This window comes from Ochotona curzoniae, unplaced genomic scaffold, assembly GCF_017591425.1.
Source record: "Ochotona curzoniae isolate NIBS_2020 unplaced genomic scaffold, NIBS_Ocur_1.0 scaffold_3208, whole genome shotgun sequence".
NCBI classification, from domain to species: domain Eukaryota; kingdom Metazoa; phylum Chordata; class Mammalia; order Lagomorpha; family Ochotonidae; genus Ochotona; species Ochotona curzoniae.
The window spans coordinates 8,267,143-8,286,866 of record NW_024467106.1 but is presented as its reverse complement, the minus strand read 5'-3'; the positions used below and the strand labels follow the sequence as shown (position 1 = coordinate 8,286,866).

Here is a 19,724-nt window from a genome sequence, read left to right as displayed (position 1 = left end):
AACTAATTCCATAACTTTATAAATTGTTACTGATGTAATGTTGGGGCTTTTCATTGATGGGGATGATACTCTGCTGGCTCTACCTTCAGACCAGAGATGGTCTCCCCAAGAAACCGTTGAACTTATCTGGACAATAAGATGTTGGACTTTATGCTTGGTAGATGCTTGCAATGAAAGAATCTCAACTGAATTTGAACTGTGGTGATGCAACAAGGTGGAGGAATCCATCATGGGGGGGGGGATTGGGGAGGGGTAGGGGGAATCCCAGTGCCTATGAAACTGTGGCACATAATGTAATCAATAAAAAAAATATTTTAAAAATGGCTGTGCAAACAATGACAGCAAATAGCTGGGCGACTGGAGACTATACATCCGACGGTGTCAGCCAATGGACATTGGAAGGGATTCCTCATCCCTAGATTGGCGAGATCAACAGCATTTCAAAGCCATCACATCCACCCAGGCAGATCCTTCAGAACGCGCACCATTGTGACCCTGGGCTGATATCAGGTGGCCTTTCCTCATGCTCGGGTACTGGGAGGGTGCGGAGGCTGGATATGGCCTATCCACTTATCTCTCCCCTCGCCCCCAGAAATGAGAAGAATTAGAAAGCTTGGAAACAATGATCACACCCACCTCTCCCTAACTCTAACATCTAAAATTAAAAAAAAAATTAAATAATAATTTAAGAAATAAAAAATAACAATGGCTATGGAAGAAAGCATAAAGGCCAGCTTGGAGATTGGTAATTGGCTAAGAAAGGGAAGAGATGAGCCCAAAGCAGCCCAGGGCAGCAAGTCCACGCTCTGCTCTTATCCAAATCTCTGACAGCATGGCATCTCTCATCTCTGAGGATTAGATGATGCCGAGAAAGGCCAGTCAAAGCCCTTAGAAAGAACAAATTTCAAACAAATGTAAACAAATGCACTATGGACAACTGGAATATGGAAATAAAGTCATCTTAGGAAGTTGTTTCCACAATGGAGTTACACAATATAATTACTATTCTTATTAATCTACAGGGAGCCTACTTTAAAGTCATTAGTTCATTGTTTCTTTATAATCTGAATGATTCTCGGTAATTAAAGTTTTTATCAGTTACAGAATTCTCCATAGTGAGATGGAACAGCTGACTTCACATGCATTATGCTGTAAGCAAAAACTAACACTCATTAACAAGATTACCTGTGGTGATTAAATAAATACAAACTGTTTGCAAAGTTTGTAAATGAATACAACAGCATAAAACTTACCACTTAGCACAAACCTTATTTCCTTCTCTCCTCTAGCCCAGGCAGGAGACGGGCAACTCCTCATTTTTCACAGCTTCCCATTTCCCCAACGCAAGATCTAATAAACACCTATGCCTCACTTTGTTCGGCTCCGTCTGCTGATAATGCCGAAGTCTGTAGAACGGAGCGGCAGGGCAGGAGAGCAAGTCTGTGTCTTCCACCTTTCACAGCTCTGCACCAGCAGGTATACTTTCCAATAACACAGCAGCCATGAAAGCTGCTCAGACTCTGAGCTCTCAAGACGGCTGCTTTGTGGGAAATTTATCAATTGCATTTACCAAAAAAAAAAAAAAAGAAAGAAAGAAAGAAAACAACAACAAGGAAAAGCTCTTAAGTCCTCAGTAAAGACTGCCATTAATTTAGGGAGCGTGGGCAGTTTGCAAAGGACATTAGTGATAACACGGGAACCGGGGAAAGGGTTTCATCTGGCCTGAAACTACAAAGTTCATGGCTAATTGGACTGGAAAGAGTCCGACCACAGACTCTGGATCAAACTTGGAAGGGAATCCTACAGGCACCTGGAGCCAATGTCTCTTCCAATGCTCCTCCAGCCTGTTCTGCCACCACAGTTTAAGAAAAACTTTTCCTTCGAATATTTGAGTTTCAGTTTGGCCGTTAATTTTGCTGTGCAGTTAAAAGGCACTAGCTGTCAGTCAGGTCTCTCACCCAGTTCCCTCCTGAAAAGAAAAACTGACAGATCACAGGAGCTTTCTTTTGTAAACCAATTCTGGAACTTTCATGCTTCTTATTTGTTAGGTTAAAGGTTAAATTGCTGACCTGTGCCCTCCTGCTTAGCGGCCTTCCCCTTTTTCTGTAAAGCTTTATTTTGGGGCTGTATTTACATGGATTAGTCCCTTTTCACGCTAAGAAGGAATCTGTTCACAGCCAAAGCCTTAGTTCTGCTTGTACAAAAAGCAGCCACAATTATTCACCACCAGACAATGACCATATTGTGGATTTACAAAAAACCCACCCCAGCCATGGAAAGATCTGTTCTTGCTGCACAAAACAATAGAAGAAAAATCTTATCAAGCATTCAAGAGAAAGCAAACAAAGCAAGCCCACTGTGAACTTGATGAAGATGTCAAGCTCCTTTAAAACATATATATATAAACCCACAAAGAGGGGTTTTCTTGTGAGGCCTTGGGAGTGAGACTTTTTCTACTTTGAGTTTCCCTTTCTGCTTCAACACAGGCAGGAGCAGCAAGACACCGACAGCCAAGACCAGCAAACGCTGCCATTTTCTAAGCACCCTTAAAAGACACTTTTTAAAACGGACACTACAAAGAGGCTTTCCATTCCAAATATTCCGCGTGCAGATGCCAGGCAAATGGTTCTCAGGTTAGTGCCACACTAGGCAGCAAAAGCAAAACTCCTGTCCCAGCCATTGAGCAGTCAACATAGCTTCCTCCAACCCAACTTACTAACTCCTAATAAAAACTTTTTAAAATGTTTTAAAAGGCCATTGGGTTTAACTACACCATGGCTCCACCCATTTTCCGTCATTTTACCCATGAAGTATTAGACACATCCTGTGGCTATGGGGGTGTCTGAACCATGGTCCCTCGTCACGGAACCAAACGTACACCAGGAACATGCTAGGTTTGAAGGGCAGGGATTTCACAGCTGCTACAAAACCAAAGTCCTGGATCCTGGACACAGCTGTCCAACCAGGCAGGATTTCTGCCATCAACAAGTCTTTAAGTAGGTGGAGTCTGTTCTCTTTAGGCTAAAATGACCTGAATCCTCCACCAACAGAAATGTTCTTCAAGCAATTTTAAAAAGCAAATTGCAGCCAATGATACACACAGGCCTTAATGGCAATCTAAGAAACCATAAAATGCAAGCTTTGTTTTCAAGTCTGTAACACTTAATTCATCACAGAGCAAAATATGCACTAACATTATATATCATATATATACACATGTTATTATAACCCAGTTATATAGTTAACGTAACTCATTTTAAGATTTCTTACACTCTGAACTCAAGACATTTGCCTCTGAAACTTGGTTTAGTTTTGGCAGAGTTCTTCGCATGCTCTGTTCCTGTTTGCTTCTGCAGCCCCCTTACCCTCAAAACACCAAATATGTGGCCACAAAGTCCCCAAACCTGTTGCATTTTACGAAAAGCTGAATCGAATCACATAAAAGAAAATGAATGAATCAACGTATACACATAATGATAGGGAACTGGCTGATCTGACTATAAAACACAAAACTGAATGTTTGTGATCCGCATGAAGATCTTTTTCTCATTCCAACTGCACACCAGCCCAGCTCTTTCAGTCAGGAGTATTCCAAACTGAAAGCGGGACGTGGTGGAGGCGACTGTCCTCTCCTCATACATTTTCTGTAACATTTCATCTTTTCATAGTGTTTTCAGGGTGGCAACAAGTGCTGTGAAAATGAAACAATGATGGCCAATAGTCCTAGAGCAGTTTACTATAAAAATCATTTCCGGGCTAGCCAAGCCACACAGTGTCCCTGCGGTTTGCTTACTTTGAATTAGAAAATTTATGATTCCCCCCTCCCCAAGAAAATTAGGATGGCACTACAAGGACCAGGACACAAAGTAGGAAGCACTTAAACTCCTCACCAGCTTCTAGAAGCAACGAGATTAGGGCACAAGCTACACTCGGGGTCGATTCAAATGTAAATGCCCTGCTTCCTCTCAAACAATGATAAACTCCCTCCGAGTTAATAGTTTCTCCCTAAGAGATTCATCTCTCTTTTCAGCTTAGAGGTATGTTTTGGAGAAAAGGAAGAAAACACTTGGTGGGGCTTAGAGCAAAACCTTTTAAATTCTTTGTAATAAAAAGCTGCAGAGTAAACTACATTTCCTTTACTAATCCTTGGGATACTTGTTAAACTCGAGTGTGCTGACAACTTTGCCACTGCAATCACATTTTAGTTTCTTACAAGTTAAAAGAAAAAAACAAAAAACCTTAGCTATACTAAACTGTATTACCATCTTCCTTAAATGCTAAGTGAGAATTTATGCTACCTTCCCAAACTGTTGAAAGGGCCTCTCCCAGGGGAGAAATAACTTTTGGCACATTGCATAGCAAAGCTAAAGTTACAAAAGCAAGCTAACATCTCTCTTTCACCACACGTATATTTGCATTCCCTCCCTTCTTCTCTGCCCCACTTAACTCAGGCGTGTTATGTCCTCCACAGGAAGCTGACTCTAACTGTTGGAAGACCAGTGACTTTAGAGTCTGGGAACCTTTCGTCTTAAGTTGTTTTCATTTTCTATTGTCTCATATGCAAGTTGTTTTCTTTCTTTTTAAAGAAAAAAAAGACGGGGACATATTTCCATTGTCAGTGCAAATATAACAACAAAGTTCCATTCTGTTTACACCACCACCTCCCAAATAACAGAAAATCATTAACAAGAGCTGCAAAGACTCTATAGTTTTCCAAGCTATGAAAAACAATATAGCTGTCCTTCTGTGCCAAGAAGCAGAAAAAGTGAAAACAATGATTTGATGTGACAAGAGAAAAAAAATAATAATAACTAGGCAGTGTTAATTAGTTAAGGGCTAGTATTTTATTTAATCTTCACAGAGTTAATATTTTAATCTTTGCAGCAACCTGAAAAGATAATCACCACCAGACATATTTGCGACCAAGGTGAGTAACTTCCCTCGGTCAGCTCCTTAGCTGTAGAGTCGCAGTCCGGCTCCCAGCCCACACCTCTGTCAACGACACCCTACCCTTCTGCTTCTGCTACAGGAAGAGTGTGGAAACAGCCTCAGTGACACAAATTCTCATGATGCCAGACCATCAGGCAGCTTCCCAGGGGTGACAGAAAAAGTCCAAGAGACAGTCAGTGCTTGCTGCGGCTGAGGCCTCACTGTACTGTGGGAAGGCTGATGGACGCTCGCTAAGCCGACAAGAAAAGGCATTCCTCCTCAGCCAGCGAGAGGTACATGAGTGAGCCTTCCTGGAAACCTTTCATCTTGAGGAAAATCAGCGAAAGCAGCCTTGCCTCTTACATAAATATCCTCCCTTGTATCTTCCCACTGATTCTCCCTTAAAAAAAAAATACAGAATAGGACAGCCACTCAACCCACTGGCAAACAGCAATTCATCAATAAGGAAACTGCCAACTGACTCACTGGTCCCACAAGTAACAAAGGCCCCCAGTGGGCCGGTCAGTGTCCTAGTTGCTGGGGACACAGCAATGGACCAAGGCAGCAAAGATCTCTGCCCTTATGACTCTGACATGAAGGATGATGTTTTAAAAAAAAAAATTTTTTTTTTCAAAAACAAGAAAGGAAGATTGTACTAGCCATCAGCTATAAAACTCACTGTAAGTGGGTCCAGACCTGAGCTTCGATCCAACACAAGGACCAGAGAAGACCAAATAAAACCCAAGTCAATTCAGTCAGTCTCAGTTCTGCAAACACAGGAGAAATCAGGCCAGTGGAATCCAGATCCGCCCCAGGGATTAAGGACTTTTTTAAAAGCCCTCAACTGGACTTGCTGGGGGCAGTCAGAGGCAAGAAACAAACTGCAGAAGTCTTCCCAAAGGCCCTGGGTCTGGAACTGCCTTGGCCTTTATCCCAAGTGTGGAGCAATGAAAAAGCCAATCAGAGGAACAGATGACATTTCCTCAGTTCCCAAGGAACCTCAATTCCTGCTCTGAAGGATCAAAATAAACAAACCCCACCTATTTTATAATGGTAATTCAAACCGAGACTCATGCTAGGCTTCCTTCCTTAAGCATGATGTTCTCATTGAATCCCCACAACAATATAATATCATCAGCATTCTCACTGCAGTTTAGGCAATTAAAACAGTAATTTGTGCAAAATCACACAGACAATGTCGGAATTTGAACCCAGATGCGCTCATTCTAAAACCAGCTCTCCCAACCAGGTTTCACATCGGGGTAGATTTTCATAAGCAAATTTCTATTAACCAAAATATTTAACTTAAAAAGGGCGGGAAGGGTGACACTAAAAGCTGACTTTCAACTTCACCGACTCCCTGATCAAAACAACATTTTCCATTTTAGAGTTTTGAAGAAAATCTTCCCCAAAAACTTTTGCTTAGTTTCGTTTCATAGTAAGTACTAGCCAGCAAATGAATGGCAACTTCCTTTGATGTTCAAGAAGCCGATTCTGTCATTCTGAGTATCAGTGATTACTACTATTGAGCACAAAAAAACTGGGCTAAATATACACTAGCAACCTTACCGCAGGAATGGATGATTTTAAAAGTCTGATACTAGCTTCTTCTCTTGGTCTTTGGTTCTTCTTACAATCAGTTGCAGTAAAAATTACAAGAACTGATTATTAATCATAGGATTTTTATTCAAGTTGAACTGTAACACATTAATGGAGGAAAAACATAAGCAGATCATTTAAAATGATTCCTGTGGCCAAAGTATGTTTCTCTGCAAACAAGTGCAGAGCTAAGCTTATATGTTTTGTCAAATCAAGCAGTATTCTTTTCATCAAGTTCCATATTTTTCATATAATTATTGCTATTATGGGCATGTTCAAAAAGGAAATTCAAGTAAATTCTATCAGAAAGAAGAACTCTCCTAATGACATCACAATTATGGAAATGTTGCTGTTTGGAGTTTTAGTGCCTTTTTTTTTAACTTGATGATGATGATGTTAAATTAAGCCACCAGAAGAATGGCTGATTTGTTCCTGTGCTAGGAATTTTATATACATTATCTCTAATTTACAAAACAATCTGCCAAGTAGATGTAACTCCCATTTAAACAATGGCAAAACTAGAAGTCAGTTTAAGTAACGTTCCCAAGGTCAAACAATTAGTGGAGAGAGAGGAAATCTGAACCCGCGTCTGTCTGATTTCAAAGCCTGAAGTTTTGCTATTACATTTTTTTTTTCAAATACAAATTATCTACAAAGACACTTAATGGCATTGTTATAATCTAAACAGCACTTTATCTGCATCTTTTTTCTCTTCAAGTAAGCAGAGCATTCTAGTGCCCAAAAACATATTAAAGGTAAAAAAAAAAAAAAGGTCTTTAAATCTAGCAACTTATTCAAGTCCCCTGCTGGGCCAGGCAAGCTCATGGTGACAGCTTCAGCAAAGCTTTCTTTCCTAATGAAAGCTTTGGAGCAGACTACGTTATTTTCAAGGTAACATAAAGAAACGCAAAATGTGTTATGAAATAGTACCAAAAGAAGTTCAAAAGCTAAAATACAACTTCCTAAAGTTCTGTTGTTTTAAGTCTCCTATGCATTTAACGCATGAGGCCAGCTCCCTCTTTTTAGAGGTAACACTCCACTCTGCACTCAGTCTAGCACAGCGCTGAACTTAAAGCGAGTGTTCAAGAATGCGTGATTATATAGGACAGCAAGCAAAACCTTGGCAGGGTAGCTCTTAAGAGCAACATTTTAAACAACGAAACTTAAGCATTCTAGTTATCCATCTTTCCAAAGTAGATTGCACTGATTCATTCTTGAAAAGAAGATTTGAATGTAGCATTTGCTTGGTGGTTGCAATGAACAACTATTTGTGGCTTGCCAGTATCCTGCTGGTAACAGCACCACCATGTTTTAAGAATGACTGCCCCAAAGTTACAGGATCCAGATAATACTACTACACAAACACACAAATACTCACACACTTCAGGGTCACCTGCCCAGAGTCATAGTGAACAGTTCATAGATGGATGTGCGGCCCAAATGGAGCCTGATACCACCATCCCTGAGGCTGTGTCTCAAAATACCCTAGGATCCTTTTGTTCCATTTAGGTTGCTAAACTGGTAGAATATAAATTAAGATTTGTTCACAGTTGCCATTATACAGGGAACGTTTGCCCAGAAATGAACCCAACATAGAAGATGGAGAACCAGGAAACTTACATTTATAGCAAATCTCTGAAAACATGAGTAGAAGGTTGAAATCTGGTAAGATTCAAAGCCTTTTATACCACTGAACTTCACAGTGTTGCGAGCCAATAAATCCCCCCTTTTTTGATGAAGTCAGATTTAGTTAGGCTTCTATCACTTACAATGACAAGAATCCTGCACACTGTAATGATTTAATATCAGCAACACAAAAAGAAGTTGTGCTGAGCAATATAACACAGAGAAATATATCCCAAAGGTGTATCAAATCTGTACTCAGGGCAGATGCTGGCAACTCTTCCATGAATATAGGACTCAAATTTTAATGAATGGACTAGCGAAATCTACTCTAACTACCTAGTTTTACATCCTGCTTTCCAGCATGTTAAACAACAGAGTTCTACACAGAAATGAACTCTTGCCTGAAACGAAACTATCAGCTTGGAGCCAGCATTGTGGCACAGTGTGTTAAGCTGCCACCTGTGATGCCAGCATTCCAAATAGATATCAGTCCAAGTCCCGGTTGCTTCGCTTCTGATTCAGGTCCCTGCTAAGGCACCTAGGAAGGAAGGAGAAGACAGCCCAAGGCCTTAATCCCTGCCGTCCACCTGGGAGACAGGTTCCTCGTTTGGGTCTACTCCACCGCTGGCCATTGCATCCAACTGGGAAGTGAACCAGCAGATCAACAGCTCTCTTGCGCACGCTCTCTCTCTATCCCTCCCTCTACCTCTGTAACTTGTTGAGATAAATTAATCTTTAGAAAAATTAGTAATTCAGCAAACTCATTGCTCACAAGGATTTCAAAGAAGCTCTAGCTTTTTGGTATTTAGAGGGAATCTTTTCAAGATTCTATTTATCTGGGCCCAGCACAATGGCTCAGTGACTAAATCCTCAACTTGCACGAACCAGAATCCCATATAGGCACAGTTTGTGCATCAACTACTCTACTTCCCATCCAGCTTCCTGCTTATGGCCTGGGAAAACAGCAAAAGATGACCCAAAACCTTTGGTCCCCACACCCACATGGGAGACCTGAAAGAAGCTCCTGGATTCTTGCTTCAGATCAGCTCAGCTTGGGCCATGCAGCCATTTGCGGAGTGAACCAGTGGAAGGAAGACATTTTTCTCTGTCTCTCCTTCTCTATCTGCCTTTTCAATAAAAATAATCTTTTTAAAAATTCTATTACTTTCTTAAAAGGCAAGGAGGAAGAAACAAAATTTTCCATTCACTGGTTCACTCTCCAAATGGCTGCAATGGCTAAGGACTGGGATCAAGCAGGTTGAAGTAAGGAGCCCTAACCTCCACCCAGGTCTTCAATGGGTGAAAGGGCCTAAACACAATAGCCAGCTTGCACTGGCACATTAGCAGAGAGCTAGATCTAAAGCTAAGTGATGCTGGCATCACAGGTGGCAACTTAAATCCACTAGCCTCAGAGGGAATTTTCCTAAAATTATTTAACATGAGGGCCAAGCACAATAGCCTAGTGGCTAAAGTGCTCATTTTGCAGGCACCAGGAACCCTTGTGGGCGTCAGTTTGTGTCCTGGCTGCTCCACTTTTCATCCAGCTCCCAGGGAAAGCAGTCAAGGATAGCTCAAAGCCTCAGGACCATGCACCTGCATGGGAAACCAGGAAGAGGCTCTTGGCCCCTAGCTTCAGGAAACCCAGAAGAAGTCCTGGCTTTGGATCAGCTCAGCTCCAGCTGTTGCAGCCACTTGGGGAGTGAACCAATAGACAGACAATCCTTCTCTGTCTCTCCTTCACTCTGTAAATCTGCCTTTCCAAAAATAAATAAATCTTAAAAATATATTCAACATGAGCTGGCACTGTGGCGTACCAGGTAAAGCCATGATCTACAATACTAGCATCCCTTATGGGTGCCATTTATGGCTAGCTGTCTCTCTTCTGATTCACCTCCTTGCTAATGGCATGGAAAAAGTAGTGAAAGATGGCCCAAGGTTTGGGTCCTGACACCCACATGTTCTACAAAGTCCTTGGAACCTGTACCCATGTGGGAAATCTGAAAGAAGCTCTGGGCTTTTGGTCCAGTCCCAGCCACTGTGGCCATTTGGGGAGTAAAGCAATGGAGGGAAGATTTTCTCTATCTCTTTCTCTCTTTCTCATTTTCTTTCTCCCTTCCTCTCTCCCTCCCAAATAAATAAATTTATAAAAAGAATGAGAGCAAGACAGAGAGAGAGGGAGGGAATAAAGGAAGGAGAGAGGCAGGGGAAACAAAGCGGAGTGTTGTGGCACAGTAAGTTGGGCTGCCACTGCAATGCTGGCATCTCAAATCATAGCCCAGGTTCCAGTCCCACCTACTGGGTTTCTGATCTAGCTTCCTCATAGTGTACTTGGGATGGCAGCTAAATCATAGCAACTGGAGAAATTGTCCTAAATAAACTACCTTTCCTTGAGTCCTTTTATGTCCTTACTATTTTTATTGAAGATTTCCTATTTGGAAGGCAAAACAATAGAGGGACAGGGAGAGATAGAAGCATAAATCTTCCCTGCACTGATCCTCTCCCTACACTGAGGCCACAACCATCACACGTGGGCCCGTGCACTGGGGTCGTGTGCCACTGTCTTCCCAGGAGCATTAGAAGGGACTGGAAGTGGAACAGCCAGGGCTGGAGGCAGCTATCACGTGGGATGTCAGCATCTACAGGTAACAGCTTAACCCACCGCACCATCATACCACCTCAAAAATCATGTTTTTAAATGCTGAATAATGCTGGCCATCGACTTTGACCACAGATTCAGGCACAGCTCCCAGGCCCCTTTATAGTCCCATAAAATGAAAGCCAAAGTCCAGAACAACAAACCTTTAAGACACAGTTTTCTTCATGATGCTGCTAATACAGAAACACATACACGGAGTTATTTAGGAGAGATTTAAAAACTGTTTTTTTGTTTTTGTTTTCAGGTTGTAGATCCACATCAGAGTAGCTGAAAAACAGCTACCAACATACCATGCCTCATGTGTTCCTTTCTCAGAGTTCCCACAAAACTCTTTCAAGTTGACCATCTCCTCCTTTTGGGAAAGTGTCCATTGGACTGCTACATCTAAAATGCTGCAAGGGGAGCAGGCAGCAGGGGCTGGCAGGCTGACAGGTCCCATGGAGCCCAGTGCTGCCACTCTCCCAGGGCTAAGCATCTACCCAAGAGGAATGCCAGCAGTGGACCCTGGGATGCCAGCTGTAATGAGACATTGGAGCTGGAAACGCATTCCACAGTTTCTGCTTGGCCAGTTCCATTGGCTCACGGGACCTCGCAGACAGATCTCTCTTGCAAGAGCACCCTCTTCCGAGACCTCGTAGACACAGGCTGAATTCACCCTCGCCAGCAGTGCTTTCCTGGGATCCTTACGGAAAACGTGAGTTCCTGAACAAATACACAAATTAAAGTGCGCACAACAGAAGGTGACCAATAAGAGAGAAAGCATAAAAATCTTAAAGACAAAATGGATCAAAGATCTACTCAGAACAGTCCAGTTTCTTTTGAGAGCATCAAAAACAAGCGCCTTGGTGACAGACAAGATGTCTGTTGGCATCACTCACTGAAGAGCCCAGGGAACAATTTGCAGATCCAATTACAAGTAAACATGGCAAATAAACTTGATAAAATAATTCACAGCAACTGAAAGGACTTTTACAAACCAATATTAATCATTTTATGGAAAGCTTAATGATCAAGCAAGAGAAGAAAAGAGAACACACACATATGGTAAGAGTTTGGGGGACAAAAGAGTTTGGGGAAAAATTAGGTACTTTATTTACACATACACACACAAAGAAAATAAATGTATCAAAACATTCATAGTAGTTACTACTGAGTGATTTTTCTCTTTATAATTTTTTAAACTTTTTGAATCTCACACATACTCCAGAATTCATCAGAAAACAACCTAGTAAGTTTTAAATGAATAGAAACACACAAATACACATTTATACCAGGATAGTCTGTCCATATGTATTCAATAACTTGAGAAGAATTTTAGTATACATCTTCAATTTACAAGGAGAACATACCACAATACAAGAAATATTTTAAGAATGAAACTCCCACAGAAATTTATAGAACAAAATGTATACTAAATCCTCCAATTAAAGACCTGCAAAGCAGTTTTAGTGCCTTCTAACCCACCTTCTCACAGCAGGGAATTAACCCCTCTGGGTGGAGGCAGCTAACTTCAAAGAGACGATTATGCCAAGGCACTAGCACTGTATGAAAGAGGGAACGTTTCTATCTAAGTTGACGAGACAATGTGGCTCAGAAAAGAGCTCTAAATCCGAGGAGCAAGGACTAAGCAAAAAGTAGTGGCTTGCCATCATCTGAAATTTTAAAAACAATGCCTCAAATAATATCATGAGGAGGCAAGCAGGACAGACTTTAACAAAAGCAATTAAGAAGACTGTAAAAGCAGACAGAAGCAATCTAAGATCCAGTCTTGATAGTGGTAACAGCAAGTAGGCAATCCGACCAGTTCCAAAGGAAGCAAGTGGAGCTGGGTTTGAATAACCAGGCATTGCCTGTTTAACCTGGGAAGTGTTCCGCTCAGTGCTGGAGCTCTAAGTACAACTGGAAGGTCCCGAGTGTCTTCCTTGGACTCAATGAGAGGCGCTTCAGTGCTCAGAACTGGGGAGGGAAGGCTGATGTTGCATGTCTCCACTGGCACAGACAGCAAATGCAATCAGCAGAGGATCTTCCCTCCAAACTGGCCCCCTTCTGCCATAGGTACCTTCTTAGGTATGAGCTGAAGTACTTAATCACTTTATATAATACGCTTTAAGAGAAAGATGTTACACACTTTAATGATCCAGTTTTATTTAGCTTCCTAATTTAAAAAAAAAATCACAAATGAGGAATCAAATTTAAAGTTTAATTTTTATGAATATGAATCACAGAAAACTAAAGTATTCAATAAAGAATTACATGTCAAAGGTGCATCAATAGGTCTCTTAAAAGAAAACATTGGAAAAATTCTTTACATCTTCAGGAAAATATTAGTAGGTCATACTACAGTAAAAACAAAAGGTTTGATCAAAGATATCATAAAATGAAAAACCAACAAAAGAGAAGATACTTGCCACACATAACCAGAGAGTAATAAAGAATTTATGAACCAAGAGAAAAAAGTAGAAAACTCAATTTTAAAATGAATAAGACACTTGGACATGCACTTTATGAAAGTAGATACTCAAGAGGTCAGTAAGCATACGAAAAAGTGATTAGGACTGGCACTGTGGCGTACCAGGAAAAGCTGCTGCCCATGTGGCCACCAGTTCAAGTCCCAGCTGCCCTTTTCCAATCCAGCTCTGCTAATGAACCTGGGAAAGCAGTGGAAAATGCACAAGTTCTCAGACACCTGCACCCAAGTAGGATACCCAGAAAAGGTTCCTGAATCCTGGTTTCAGACTGGTCCAGCTCCAGCCATTGTGGCCATTTCAGGAGTGACCAGAAGATCTCTCCCAATCTTTCTGCCTTTCATATATATACAAAACAAAAACAAAAAACATCAATCTCATTAGTCAAGAAAACACAGAATTAACTACTACATAACTATCCCGGTGAGAGGTATGACTTGGCAAGACTGCTAACTATTTCTAGGCAAACTTCAATCTGTACTATGTTTAACAGCCTTCATTATATAATCTAGGAAGTAAAGAATAGTTACATTAGTTACTGAGCATTCATTTAAAAAAAATATATAGGTGACATTGTGTTCAGCCCTGCAAAATGACATGGAAAGAGGTATGCAACAGAGTCAGTGCCCTCATGAAGCTTCTCAGAAGACCAAAGAAGACTTAAAATGAAAATGCTAGCTACCCCTGCACAGTAGCTATACGATTTTGGCAACTTATTTCTCCTATCTGTGATTCTGTTTTCTTATAAGCATAATGGATTATACAATAAAGACTGACAAGATAGATATGAAGTATGTAGGATAACGCTACAGGTACACAGTAAAAGACAGGTAGGTTGGTGCTGAGAAGCAGTTAAGACGCCACTCATGACACAGCATTCCATATCCAGCTCCCTACTAATGTGTCTGGGAGAGCAATAAAACATGGCCCAAGTGCTCAGGCCCTGCCACCCATAAAGGAGGCTCAGACAGAATCAAGAATTCACAGCTTCAGCCTGGCCCAGCCCCAGCCACTGCAGACATCTGGCAAGTGAACCAGCAAAAGGAAAATCTCTTTTGCTGTTTCTTACTCTTTGTCACACTGCTTTTCAAATAAGCAATACACAGGCATATATATATAAATATATATATATGCACACAATAAGCAAAATGGGCATATATATACATATGTATCCACATATATAGATATTATATTTATAATTACTTCAATCCAAATAAAATTACAAAATGGAAAATAAACCCAAAGTTGTAGACACTTAAAGGCATAACTACTATTGGAATCTTGATTACTCCAGGTTTCCTATGCAAATGATTTCACTCTCCCTTATCACCAAATTATTCAGGCAGAGTACTGATATGTTGATCAACAGTCCCTAACACATCCTGTGGCGAAGAGCATCACTTTCTCAGGCAACAACAAAAAAGAACACTAGACCATAAGATTAGTCTTCTCAAGAATCAGAAGGAATTTAGGTCAGGAAGTGATATTTACCCAGCTTACACAGGATGTCCCAATCTCAACTAAGACTCTGTTGTCCAGGAATACATATCCAAAAGCCTACAGCAATAGAAAGTACTTACTTTAACTAATTTCCAACTTCTTTAGCCAGTAAACATAGAATTTACTAAGTCAATTTCAAATATCCTCCAGCTCAGGGTCACTATTCCCTTTTTGCTAGTCTGTACACTGTAACTCACTTCTAAACATCAAAGTTCTTCCTCATTAGCAATCTGACAACACTGCACACCAGCTGATTCCCAGAGCGCTGTGAAACATCAATTCCAAGACCAAATGATTGCAATGAATCATGCCCGCATGGTGGTGACGGCCAACCCAACTATTCACCATATTGCTAAGTCTCCATTCTTTCTAGGATGATGTAGGCAGGTGTAAAAGGTAAAGGCATTTAAATGTAATCAAGAAGTAGTAACAGTTTATTACCCTGATTCACATATTTGCATGGCTGTCCCAGACAATAAACAAATATTTCACATTATAATAGAACACGCAAGTACCTGAAAGAGCGCCACCCGTCCCGGGATAGGCCACTTCGACATATACTTCAAACGTGGTCTCTGGGTTTTGCCTACAAAAAAAAAAAAAAAAAAAACAGATCATGATTGCTAACAAGAATTGAGGCAGTGTAACCCAGAACATGTGGACTTTCATAGGGAGTGAGGGGTGGGTGTGTCTTCATCAACTCCACAACTGGATGGCCACGGAACCACTGTGGGCAAGCTCCTCAACTTCTCTAACCACACCTTCCTAATCTACAAAACAAACACACCTAACTGGAAGGCCTACAGTAAAACTTCAAAAAAAAAAAAAAATGCATTGAAAACGTCCAGGCACAATGCCTGGCACATAACCGGCTAGCCATAACAGCGATTCTACAGACATCGTACTCCCCACGCCCACCGTTCGATCTGCAAAGCCATGGGGAGAGGAGACCAAAGTCACACCAGCACAAAGTAGTCATTTCCCCCACATTCCAGGATAAAAACACTCAGATGACAAAATCAACTTACTCATCTTTAAGTGTTAAAGACAAAAAGAAGGGAAGCAGTATCTTATCTGAACAGACTATTGTCAAGACAGTGTGCTAATCTGAATGCAAGACACTACTCCTGCAAGGCAAAGGCAGGGACAGGAATGTTTAGTGCTGCTCATTTTTACTCTTTTATGTCATAACTATCGTGATTTTTACAAAGATTACAGCACTAACAGAAGGTTTCACGGGCATTAACTCTAGGTGTTTTACTTATATTATTTGTTATTTTCTCTTTGATTTCAAAACCACAATATAAATATGATTTCCGGCTTGGATGAAAATTCATTGATGGGGACAGGAATGACAGTGCAGTGAGTCAAGCTACCCCTTGGGACATCGGCAGACCACCTAGGAGTACCGTGGGAGTCTCAGCTGCTCTGAACTGCAGAGCCAGCTTCCTGCTGACATGCCTGGAAAGCCACAGATGGCAGCCCCAGTACATGAATCCCTGCCACACGAGCAAGAGACCCCAGCAGAGTGCCCTGCTCCTCGCTTTTTTAAATTTATTCATTTTCATTTTAGAGGTAGATTTACAGAGAGTAAAGGAAAGACAGAGAAAGGAAAGAGATCTTCTATCTGCTGGTTCACTCCCCAAATAGCTACAATGGCCAAGGTTGATCCAATCCCAAGCCAAAGTTCTTCTGGCTCTCCCACATGGGTGCAGGGACCCAAGCATCTGAGGCATCCTCCGCTGCTTAAGCAGGGAGCCAATCAGACCAGACTAAAACCAGTGCCTATATGAGATGCCAGCACTAGAGTGAGAAGATTAGCCTGTTAAGCCACTGTGCCAACCTCCAAGTTTCAAATCAACTCTTCCTTTTCTCTCATCTCTCATGTCAAAATCCTGTGAAACAGGTGTGACAGGCGTGACTCGCAACCACAGCAGCATCTCAGGGACTGCTCGTGGTCCCACAGCAAGCTGGAGACGACGCCAGGACACGGCTCCCGCCTCCTGGCTCACAGATTCTAAGACGAAACTCTCCTCACCCCCTCACAGTCACCTCTCTTACAACCTGTAGCATTTTTATAATCCTAGAGGCTGGCACTTTTTGTCTTGTTTGGCACTACATAATAATGGTACATCTTCTCAAGCAGTATCATCTTAAATTCAGTAAAATTCAGTGGGTAACACTCCCTGCTCCTTCTGCTTAGAAGCAGAACAATATGTGTGTTGTGAGCCAGGGATCCATTTATTTCTCCCGTGAGGAGTCTTTGTTTTGTCACAGAAGAGAAGCGTGGGCTTTTGCTTTAAATAAGGGCCTATATGGGGGAAAAAAAAGAAAAAAGTCAGCTGCTCTAAAAGTCCAGGCATTTAAACAGACTTTGTCAAACATAGTAATTACAAAAAATCAGACACTAAATCAGAGTCTTTAAAAAAAGAAAAAAAAAGTAAAGTTTCAAGAAGGCCTTAAAATTGCTATGCTCTTTTTTCCCCCCCTGCAAGTAGGCACTAAATGACCTACACAGCTTTTGGCACCAAACATTCAAGAGAATACCAGATGGAAACACTTGGTTCATGAAAAAGATCTCAAGATAGAGCATTTGATGAAAGAAAGGAATGTTCTAGGGTCATCTTTCATGAGTAATAGGTAGTATAATCAGAGGCACATCAGAAGATTCCCACCAAAACCTAAAAATCTCTCTCTTAAGTGCATTTTGCAATTGGCTGAAGTTCATCTCAGAGTTTCATCCCTGGATGAAGTTAACAGTTCTCCAAATGTGCTGTGTCACCCCAGGACTCCGCAGGGGCTCAGAGGAGCTGCCACGCATTGTTTATTCATATCTCCACGTTTAGATTGATGTGGCTCCATCTAGGAATGGAAACAATGGGGAAAGGCATTTGGCCCGGTGGGGGGTGAAGGGTGGGGGGTTAGAACACTAGTTAAGGCTCCCGTATTTCAGTTCAGAGTGCTTAGGTGTTCTTGCTGGTTGGCGACACCAGCTTCCTACTAAGACTCTAGGAGGCAGCTTGTGCTGATGCTTGAGACCCCTGCCGCCTGCGTGAGACCCCTGTGTACATTCTTGGCGCCAGGCTTTGCCCTGGCCCAACTGTGAACATCACTGGTATTTGTCAGAGAACTCCAACATACAGCTCTCTCCCGGACAATCAAGTTTAAAAAAACAAAGAAAAGAAAGAAATTAAAATAACATGACCACGAAGATGTTAACATAGCACACTTTAAAACGCTGGCGGCTCAGCACACTCACCTAGCTATAGGCATTTTCTGCAGACCTGTGACCCGGCTCAGTGAAGGCCCTAACAGCATCAGTGCTGTCTCTGCTTCTCCTTTCTCTTTGCTTTGTTATACTTTATTCAGGCCGCCGAATGCTCTGTCACAGAAGCAACTTTCCAGTCACGTCAGACCTCCACATTGCTAAAAATGTGCCAAAATGTGCCACCTCAGTGTTCACCTTAGCCTCTCGGCAGCTTGTGATGTGCCCGGGGACAATCCTCCTGCCGGACACTTTCTTCCCTTCCCCTCCAGGGCAGGCCTCTCAGGGGTTTCCCACTGCCTCTCCTCCCTCCTTCCTGTCCAGCTGCTCCTTTGCCCATGCCTGACCCTATTCTCAAATGCAGTGAAAGCTTAATATCACAGCACCATGCACTTAAAGGAAGTTACAAAGATTATCTGTTACATGTATTTTATCACCATATAAAAGTTGGGTGTCTGGGGGGTGGGGGTGGGAACACAGTGGTGAACAGGTGCTTCGTTCAGTAATTGAGAAGCCTAAGCCCTACCTTGGAGAGCCTGGGTCCAATTCTCTGCTCTGGTTCTTGACTGCAACTTCCCACAGTGCAGACTCTAGGAGGTGCCAAATATGATTCAAGTACATGGATCCCTGCTACCCCACTTGATGAACCAGCCAGCAGATGGGAACTCTCTCTCCACCTCTAAACATTTTTTTTTTAAATCAGAGAAAACAAATGTCCTTCCAGGACCCAAGAAGTCTTACACAGTCTGGCCCTTGCCTACCTATCCAACTTCACTTCAGAGCTCTCTCCTTTGTCCACTGAACTCCAGCTGCAGCGGCCTGCTCTGAGATCCTCAAACACGAAGCTCAGGAGCAGGCATGTATCTGAGCAGTTAAGATGCAGCTTGCAATGCCAGCATCCAACAGCAGAGTGCCTGTGTTTGAGCCCCAGATCCATTTCCAATTTCAAATTCCAAACGAATGCACACCGTAGGAGCCAGCAGGCAATGGTGGCTCCTGTTACCCTCACAGGAAACCTCAGCTCCTGACTTAGGTCTGACCCGGTCCTGGCTGTGATAAGTGATAAACATTTGGGAAATGAAGCAGTCAATGGGAATTCATTCTAAATAAATAAACCTCAAGAAAAGAGAAGAAAAGGCTCAAGGAAGTGCATGTTAAAAAGGAAACAGGGCCTGATGCAATAACTTAACGGAACATCTTTGCCTTGCAAGTGCCAGGATCCCAGATGGTGCCAGTTGTGTTCCGGCCGCTCCACTTCCCATTCAGCTCCCTGCTTACCGCTTACGGTTGGAAAAGCAATAGGGGATGGCACAAAGCCTTGGAATCCTACACCCAGTGGGAAACCCGGAAGAAGCTCCTGGTTCCTGACCAGATTGACTCAGCTCTGGCTGTGACGGTCATTTGGGGAGCAATCCAGCACATAGAAGGTTTTTCCCTCTGTCTCTCCTCTCTATAAGTCTGATCTTTCCAATAAAAATAAATAAATCTTTTATAAAAAAAATAAAAATGAAATACTTACATACCAACCCCAAGAATCATCATTTCTTTTTTTTTAAGATTTATTTTATTTTTATTGGAGAGGAGGATATACAGAGAGGAGGAGAGACAGAGAGGAAGATCCTTCGTCTGATGATTTACTCCCCAAGCGGCCACAATGGCTGGAGCTGAGCCAATCCAAAGCCAG

The 19,724-nt window shown here is 42.0% G+C and overlaps 1 protein-coding gene across 3 annotated transcripts in view; it reads right to left on the bottom strand.

Annotated features, from left to right (window-relative positions):
* DENND1A (DENN domain containing 1A) overlaps positions 1 to 19,724 on the bottom strand; it is a 486,903-nt gene that overhangs the window by 424,278 nt on the left and 42,901 nt on the right. For 2 of the 3 annotated variants that reach the window (XM_040963819.1, XM_040963821.1), the window contains exon 2: positions 15,291 to 15,361. In XM_040963819.1, coding sequence (XP_040819753.1) covers positions 15,291 to 15,361 — 71 coding nt within the window. Of the gene's footprint in view, positions 1 to 15,290; positions 16,147 to 19,724 lie in introns of those variants that run through there. The other variant, XM_040963820.1, reaches the window with a different exon arrangement.